Source organism: Miniopterus natalensis, chromosome 4, assembly GCF_054644295.1.
Source record: "Miniopterus natalensis isolate mMinNat1 chromosome 4, mMinNat1.hap1, whole genome shotgun sequence".
In the NCBI taxonomy this organism is placed as follows: Eukaryota; Metazoa; Chordata; class Mammalia; order Chiroptera; family Miniopteridae; genus Miniopterus; species Miniopterus natalensis.
In genome coordinates, this window is record NC_142084.1 from 68,453,143 (window position 1) to 68,462,431 (window position 9,289).

A 9,289-nucleotide genomic window follows, 5' to 3' on the forward strand; every position below is an offset into this window, starting at 1 on the left:
GAGAAATTCTGTCGTGCAGTCGGGGAAGAACAATTGAGGACTGACAGACTTTTAGGCAAAGATATAGGGTGCTGAGAAACAACGTCACTAAATTATATAGATGGGGAAGTAGAAGTCACCCATAGTACCTTAAATCTTAATACCACAGAAGCAGCGGACTCAGTTTACATTTGTGCAATGAGGACTTCACTGTAGCTAATGGGGTGAATATCTCCAAATCTATTTAAAAGTTCTTTTTTATTTTATTTTATTTTTGTTTAAAATATTACAGATGTCCCTTTTCTGCGCAATGACCAATTCCATCCCGTCCTATCCCCCTCCCCAGTCCCTTTCCCCTCCCCAGTCCCTTTCCCCACCATTGTCCGTGTCCTTGGGTTGTGCATATATGCATATAAATTCTTTGGTTACTCTCTCCCCCTCCACCCCCCGCCCTCCTCCATCCCTCTGACATTCGTCAGTCTGGTCTGTGCTTCCATGTCATTGAATCTATTCTGTTCATCAGCTTATTAATAAAAGTTCTTTTCTACTTCACGTGTGCTTTTAACATAAAATGCCCTGACCCAACGGAAGCTAATGAAGGAATACACTTAAACTCAGGTCCCTCAGACAAATTTTACTAATAAATGTCTTTATTAGAATCCTATAGCTGCACACTAGTCGCTTAACGCAAGCAAATATACGCTCTTACAGTCGGGATGTCAGAAGCTCAAGAGGAGTCTCCCTGGCTAATCTCAAGATGCCTGCAGGGCTGCACTCCTTCCCAAGTCTCAGGAGAGTCTGACCCTCTCTAATGCCTGTAGAGCTGCTGGCCAGCTGCATTCCTCAGCTCATCTTCCTTCCTCCGTCTCACAGCCCATGGGGCAGCAGTTTCAGAATCTCCCTGAGGCCAACTCTTTTGTCTCTTCACCATTTACAGAACCGTGGTGGTTACCTCAGTCCCACCGGGGTGGGCCTGGCTCATCTTCTACCCTAAGGTCAGTCGATTAGCAAGCCTGTCCCTCTGCTGCCCTAACCCTCTCTTGATATAAAACGTATCATACTCGAAGGTGCTGGGGATAAGGACCTGGACATCTCTGGAGGCCCACATTCTGCCTGCTGCAAAGCCCTTTTCAGAAGTGCATTATTTTGTGTCACTGAAGGGCCCTTATTCTAAGAAACGAACACAGAATTCAGCACAACCTCTGGAATAAGTGAGTACACTATTCCTTCAAAATTATGTGCAAAGATGATTTTTGGTTCAGAAGACCTAGAACCACTTACAGGTGACTCTGACACAGAGCCACAGCCTAGCTCCTCACACTGTGGTCCACAGACCAGGAGGACCTGCAGCACCACCACCTGGGAGCTTGTCAGAGATACAGTCTCGGGGCCCACTGGAGACATGATCAATCAGAATTTGCATTTGAACCACAGACTTTGGGGATTTTTATTCGTAATGAAGTGGACAAGTGCTGGTCTAGAGCAGGTGTTCTCGCCTTGTCAGTGTTGACATTGGGGACAGGATACTAATTTGGGGTGGTGGGTGCTTTCCTGTGGATTTTAGGTATTAGTGGCATCCCTTCAGACATTGCCACACATCCCCAGGGGGGAATTATTTCTGGTTGACAACCACTGCCCTAGAAGCATCTGACACAATTATAATCAAGGCCCATCACAAACTCAGATATTAACTTTGGGCCGATCACTATGCAATGGGACTTCATTTGCAGGTCCCGTTTCTGCAATGGAGAACAGAGTTCATAAATGTGCTTTCACATTAATAAGTTGTTTATAAAACTTAAATCAGACAATCCTTTAAGGGTGCTAAGCTCCGTTTATAGTGAATAAAGTGATCTAAGTATATCTTTCAGAATTAACAATCATTTTTATAATGAGGGCCTAAATGACAGTTCTTAACTTGGGACGGAAGTATGAAATTCCTAATCGTTATGGCACAAGTGTCAGGAAGACAATGCATGTGGTGGCCAAGGTTTCTTGTCAAAAGGATCAACTTGTTGAAAATGAAAACAGAAATTTTCCAGAGATATCAGGACTATGTCTCCACCCGAAGTCAGTGCTGAAGGCGGGAGAGGCCTAATGCGGGCGGGTTCCTGTCTTAGACTTGGAGAAAATGGAACTCAGAGTTGAGAGGAGGTTCTAGGAGATTTAGAGATCTGGAGGAGAGGAGAACTTCATGGAGAAGGAGTTAAAAAAGAAACAACCAAAAAAACACAAAACAAAACACTGAATTCATAAACTTTTATCAGGTCTATAGGTAACAGAAAATCCGGAATAATTTTCTTTCTGTCGAGAACATTTTTCCACTGGGGACTCGTGTGTCTAGAGTTTGGAGTAACAAGAGGGAAATGTGCCTGAGGAGCAGGTAGAGGGATTTATAAATATCTCCTCGTCTCCAGTCCCTCAGCGAGTGTAAACGTAGCCTGGGAGGAACACGGTTATGTTTGTTTGTATTGCCCTTTGTTTGGAGCCCTGATTCGGGCTGGAGAAGGGTGCTTCCCACCTTCCTGCTGTCTTCCCTGGGAGCAGAGCTTTGGTGTCTATCACTATGCATCAGGGAGGGGTTCAGACATCCCCACAGTGACCTTCCTCTCAGGGATCTTCCCAGGTGAGCCCCCAAACACAGCTGACCTTGCATGAGAGGGTCACAGAGAACGGAAGCCAAGTACATTTACCTGTTGTCGCCTGAGAGCTAATTCAGCTTAGCTGTCCAGAGGCAAGAGGCTGTTGTGTGCTTGCTTGACTGGGTAGTGTATTTATTTCAGTGACTACATGAGGCTTCATACATAATGTGACTGCTGCTCACACTTTTGATGATCTTTCATCTCTATATCATTAAATTGCTGTCATATCAATGCTATTAAAATATGTTTAAACTTTTAAATGTAAACTGTGGTCTGATTGGGGTGATTTTATCCCCCATGTGGCACTGAGCTATGTCCAGAAAGATTTTTTCTGTCATACTGGAGAGGGGTGGGTGGAGGCAGGGATGCTCTAAACCACCTTCAGTGCACAGGACCGACCTCACCACAGAACAGTCTGGCCTGAATGTGAACAGTGCTGAGCCTGAGACACTCTGAGTTAAATAATATCATTATTTGTGATACTTAGAGCTGATGCCAGGTTGTTTTCCAAAATTGCAACACTTTTCTGCCAAAAAATTGCTGCCAGTTTAAAGGTTCCAACCCAAATCAATGTGGCTGCACTTCTGGTTTTTTCCCGAGCTGAAGGGTGCAAAAGCAATGGGAGAAAGGGGCTGGCCTGTCCCCTATGGGCCCCACAAAGCTAGCCGGTCAAAGGGCCGCGCCAGGGGACAGCACGCTCGTCTCCCGGGCTGGTGCAAGCGCAGCGTTGGCTCCTGTCCGCGTGAGAGCCGGTCAGCCCCGCTCAGCTGTCAGGCGGACCGTGCGCGAGGCACCTTGGCCTCCCGGACAAGCTGATATTTGTTCTCTCTATTTTGCTGGCGTCAGCGGAATGTGTTAAGGCTTTAAGTGCTGCCAGAAGCAGGATTTTTCTTCCTCGCAGTCTCTCGGGGACCCCTGAGCTTCTGACATCTCCCCTCCTCCTCATCCGCTTCATTCTTCCGCCCCGATCTCTGCACCTTCTCCTTTGGTTAAACAGGTTACTTTGTGTGTTTGATTAAGCACAGGGCAGAAAATGGGCATCCCAGCATGGAACCCCAAGTCTATTTGTCTACGGAAGGCTTAAGAATTGGAATTTCTGGAAACATTTCTACATTTGACAGGCGAAAGATCGCTGGCCTGGCCAGCTTGGGTCGTATGGATTCCCAGCAAAATCCGTGTGGCTGGGGTGAGACGGACATGGGAGCACTACCTAGGAGGCCACGGAGTGGGGTGTGTGTGTGTGTGTGTGTGTTGGATGTGAGCAGTCCTCAGAGCAGGGATAGCTGCACTCATGTTCCAAGGTGGCTCTTAGGGTATGAGGCCAGCACTCAGTGGAGGGGAGGCTCTAAGGAGGGGATCTCTCCCATTCCCGGGGCACCTTTGCAACAATATTAATAACGTATGAGAGGCAGTGTGGACGAGGAAGTCCCTGTGCCTGAGGTTTCAGCAGCAGCAGAGAGGCCACCTCACTGCTCAACTTGTCTGACACCACTTCTCATCACTGTCCCTCACGCTCACTCACCCTACAAACTGGCTTCACTTCTTTTGAGTTAAATATTTACAACAAGCACCTTCCTCAGGGCCTTTGCACGGCCAGTCTCTCTGCGGGGCACACACTTTCACGCATAGCCTTGTGTCTGCCTTCCTCCTCACGTTAAACAAAAAATTTTCAGGACCACATACTTTTCTTTAAAAAAACGGGGGGGTAAGTAGGTGTTTACCCAAATGCCAGCCAGAAAAGGACCAGGTTCTGGGGCATGAAGTCTAAACCACCAGCAGGAGCAGAACAAGATAGAAAAGACAACATGTCCACTTCTCCTGAAGGTGACATATACTTTATGCCAGGGATGGGGAACCTTTTCTGCCTAGCGCCTTTGGGATATTTATAACATCATTTGCAGGCCATACAAAATTATCAGTTTAAAAGTTAGCTATGCCTGGCCGGGCTTGGCTCAGCGGTTGAGCGTCGACCTAGGATCCAGGCAATCGGGGTTCGATTCTCAGTCAGGGCACATGCGTGGGTATCTGCCCGATCAGTTGGGGGGCGAACAGGAAGCAGCTGGTCAATGACTCTCTCATCATTGATGTTTCTATCTCTCTCTCCCTCCCTCTCCTTTCCTCTCTGAAATCAATAAAGACATATTAAAAAAAAAAAAGTTAGCTATGAAAAAAACTCCTAGGTTTATTGAATTTCAAGTCCCACCTGCAGTTGCCTTGGCTGACTCAGACCAAATAATTTCCAGGGCAGTGTATGAATTGCAGCATTTCCCATATGTGAGTAATGCAAGTTTGTGGGAAAATTAGTCATGTCATTTTCCTCTTTCCTGGTAGTCGCCTCCTCCACATGGAACCAGTGAATCTTACACAGATTTCAGAATTTCTTCTCCTGGGATTCTCAGAGGACCCAGAACTGCAGCCCCTCGTCTTCGGGCTGTTCCTCTCCATGTACCTGGTGGCCGTGCTGGGAAACCTGCTCCTCGTGCTGGCCGTCGGCTCCGACTCCCGCCTCCACACGCCCATGTACTTCTTCCTGTCCAACCTGTCCTTGGTGGACATCTGCCTCACCTCCACCACCGTCCCGAAGATGCTGGTGAACATCCAGACGCAGAGCAGAGCCATCACCTACGCAGGCTGCGTCACCCAGATGTATTTTTTCCTACTCTTTGGAGGGCTGGATGTCTTCCTCCTGACCGTGATGGCCTATGACAGGTATGTGGCCATCTGCCACCCCCTGCACTACATGGTCATCATGGACCCTTGGCTCCGTGGACTGCTGGTTCTGGCGTCCTGGATCATGAGTTTCCTGAATTCCATGCCACAAAGCTTAATGGTGTTAAGACTGTCCTTCTGCATGGACTTGGAAATCCCCCACTTTTTCTGTGAACTCAACCAGATGATCAAACTTGCCTGTTCAGACACCTTTTTAAATAACATGGTGATGTATTTTTCAGCTCTCCTGCTTGGTGGTGGGTCATTCGCTGGGATCCTTTACTCTTACTCTAAGATAGTGTCCTGCATACACGGAATGTCATCAGCTCAGGGGAAGTATAAAGCATTTTCTGCTTGTGCCTCTCACCTCTCGGTTGTCTCCTTATTTTATTGTACAATGCTGGGCGTGTACCTCAGCTCTGCTGCTACTCACAGCTTACACGCCAGTGCAATGGCCTCTGTGTTGTACACCGTGGTCACACCCATGCTGAACCCCTTCATCTACAGTCTCAGGAACAAAGACATCAAACAGGCCCTGAAAACATTCTTTGTGAAGGAAACTACAAGCAGGCCATTGTCCTAAGGATGAAGGCCTGCCCATGACTGCCCAGGTCAAAGGCTCTGAATTGGATATTCTGATTGTCTTCAGACTATGGAAGTAGAACTTGCTCTTTCTATTTATTTCCTGGAATTTCTATTTCTTTGACCTCATCTTCTCTATTCAATTTACGTAACTCAATTAAGCTTTCTGCTCTGTGTGATATCCATCAGTTTTTCTCCTGGTTGTTTTTCTACTTTCTTAAATTTATTTCCATCATGGATTGGAACAATTTGGAAAATCCCATTTACCTAATAAGAAAACATGGATATTTTTAGAATAATTTGGCTAAAATGACATATATATCACCAAATAATTGGTTTTTACAAAAACAATCATCCTGAATTATACTACTCCTGTGGAAAAAACTACCCTAATGACCAAGGCAATTTACACAATTTTATGAAAGGAAAATCAGAGACCTCTGTTTTTAACTGTTATGTCTGACATTCTTTTGTATATCACCATCTTAACTGCTCTTCCTGATAATGTGGACTCTAACATGCCGGTGTGTTTAATACCTAGTGACTGGTGTTTCTTCTCCTCTTTAAGATCCTGTTCTCTCTCAGCTCAGTGTTCACAATCCCTACCTTAGCCACTTGCAAAGTGATTATCGAACATTTGTCTCCAAGAGGACTCTTCATTGAAAGACACGTTTCAATAAATAGGTTGACCTAATACCACCCAAATATCACAGATAAGTTTCAATACATGAAGTAAATTTAAAAATCACACATTGTATTACTGTGTAAAATAGTTCTTCTTCATGATGTACATCTACTCATTGGAGTATGGAGGAATGATGCATATTCATAAAGTGGTTTATTCATATGATTGAAGTTTGGTTGGTATTTTTCCATGTTGTATTGAATTATCTTTATGTTCCTGCTTGAGAACTTTCAGTGCTGCCTCTGATAGGACTCTTTTCATTACTATAAAGAATATAGATCCCATTTCTAAATTTTCCATAAGCCTGGAAGGGATGGTGAATGATCATTATCACTTTCTTCCAATATATGTCTCTCTTATGCTCAGGATTCTATTCATCTTTAATGGTCAAAGAATGACTCAGGATAGAACTTGCATTCTTGTTTAGTCCTGTAAATCAGGGTCGCCAGATTTCCCACACAAACATATGTGTTCTTTCCACCTCTCCTGGTTACAAGGAAATGAACCCCAATAAGAGTTTTTAAACACAGTTGTCTGAAGTAAACGAAAATAACTCAGTAACCATGAATGCCGTCTTCAGAAATTACAACAAATGCCAACAACAATCAGCAGCATATCATTACTGCCCTCACTCCTGTTCACTTTGATAATTGTATCAGTAAGTATTGCCGCATGACAAGCCAACCTACAAGCAAATTTTTTAATGTAATGTCATTCTCACCAAGTGAGATTGTATGGCTGGGAGGTGTTCTGAGCTCTGCCTGTCCCCTTGTGAGTCTATAGTCAGCTGTGAGTCTCTTCGTTTGTTTCTAAGGCTCATTCATGATGTTGTGTGTGACCATGGTGCCCTTCTCCCTTGAAGCAATATATGATCAGTTTACCCTATTTCTATATCTACTTTTATCTTCTCCTTTAAAGAAAAGAAAGAATACCGAATGTGAATTGCTTTATTTTACTTCTACTGTTCCTATATCCATGACACTTTGCTTTCTTCCCAGTTAGAAGAGATTCCTCCTACCATTTCTCTGCCTGAATCAGCCACCAGAGCTCTAGATCTTAGGCTTTTGTCCTTCTAAGTAATTCATTGAAGTATAATTACATAATATAAACTGATCATGAAAATGCACAATTTAATGTATAAAAGCCACACAAAAATTACAGTCCATACTTTATGTTTCCATTTGTGTATAAGTCAGGAAGGTGCACAATAAACTTTAATGGCTTTTTAATGTAATTGTTAAAGGTTTAATATACATGAGCTTCAATTTCCTTATTTCTGAAGGTCATGTGGGAAAGTAAACATCACTTCAGAGGAATGTTTCAAGGAATAAATGAGATATGTGGCTATATTCTGCTGAGAGCAAATAAAGTGTTCAAAGGTAAAGTTGTATGTAAATGTATGTGTGTTCATTCATATACATTTTAAGTTCAAATACACACACATATGTACACAAACACAGACTCATTTATAATCTCATAGTTTTTGTTGAAAGGGAACTTAAGAGAAAGTTGAAGAGGATAGAAATGAAAAGAATGAGTGTTTGAATGAACAGAAAATGAAAAGAAGCAGAAATTTGGACATGAAGATGTGAAGTAAATGGTAGACAGGAACTTAAATGATACATTACTTTTCCTATGTTAATGCCTCAAGGGCACCAAAATCTGAAGCACATTTGCATTTATGCAATAAGAAATTCTCTACCAGCTACAGAGGCTGAGTATCTCCAAACTGATTACAAATTTCTTCTACTTAAGGGGGGATTACAGCTCAAAATGCCTTTAATAGGGGAGGCTAACTGAATGGGTTGAGACACTTAATCTCATGTTCCTGAAGAAAATTTCTGTATTTGAACAAATGTCCATATTCTTTTTTTAATGCTAATGTAAAATTACTACCTGAGTGATTTAAAACAAGCACATTTGTGCTGTTACAGTTCCTGAGGTCAGAAACAGTAAATGGGTCTCAGTGGGCTAAAATCCAAATGTTTGCGGGGCTAGGTTTCTTCTGGAGTCTACAAGGAAGAATCTATTTACTTTCCTATTCCAGGCTTAGATAATAGTGCAAAAAAATCTACATATAATTCTTATAATTAACAAATATTTCAGAGTGAGGGAATAAATGACAGCCCTTAACTTGTTGTATAATGTTGAAATACCAAATTGTTTTGGCTAATTTGTCATGAAGCCCAGTGATATAAGTTTATATCAAAGGAACTTAGTTCTCCCCCTTGTTGAAAAAAAAAATAGCAATTTTATGTAGATGTCAGGGTCTGTGTCCCTACCACGTGTCAATATTTGGAGATTCCAGTTTTCTAATGCAGACTTGAAATATTTTCAATCAGAGTTGGGATAAGGTTCTGGGAGGTTAGTCCACTGAAAGCCAATAGACGCTGGATTCCCTTGACTTCTAACCTGGTCTTTTGGGAACACAGAGTCTCCAGGAAAACTTTCCATTGTGTCTGACCCACAGGGAAATCATGTGATCAGAGGTTGGAATAACAAGACAGAAATGTACCTAATGAGCAGGCCCAGGGAGCTGTAAATATCGCCTCATCTCCAGTCTCTCAGAGTGAACAATCCTGGACTGGATGGGACTCGGTTGTTGCTTTTGGACCAAAGTTTGTCTAGGAGACCAATGCTTGCCTCCTCCCTGCTGTCTTGTCTGGCAAGAGAGCTTCAGTCTCCATCATCA

General features: G+C 43.3%; 1 protein-coding gene across 1 annotated transcript; it reads left to right on the forward strand.

Moving 5' to 3' along the window:
• The first annotated feature begins 4,965 nt into the window (after positions 1 to 4,965).
• Positions 4,966 to 5,913, forward strand: LOC148093356 (olfactory receptor 7A17-like). Its single transcript, XM_087816172.1, has one exon. It carries the CDS (start codon positions 4,966 to 4,968, stop codon positions 5,911 to 5,913), a length of 948 nt encoding a protein of 315 aa, XP_087672298.1.
• The last annotated feature ends 3,376 nt before the right edge of the window (positions 5,914 to 9,289 follow it).

What these genes read in the sequence shown, in the direction of transcription:
- LOC148093356 (XM_087816172.1), top strand. Translation starts at nt 4,966, where the DNA reads ATGGAACCAGTGAATCTTACACAGATTTCAGAATTTCTTCTCCTGGGA.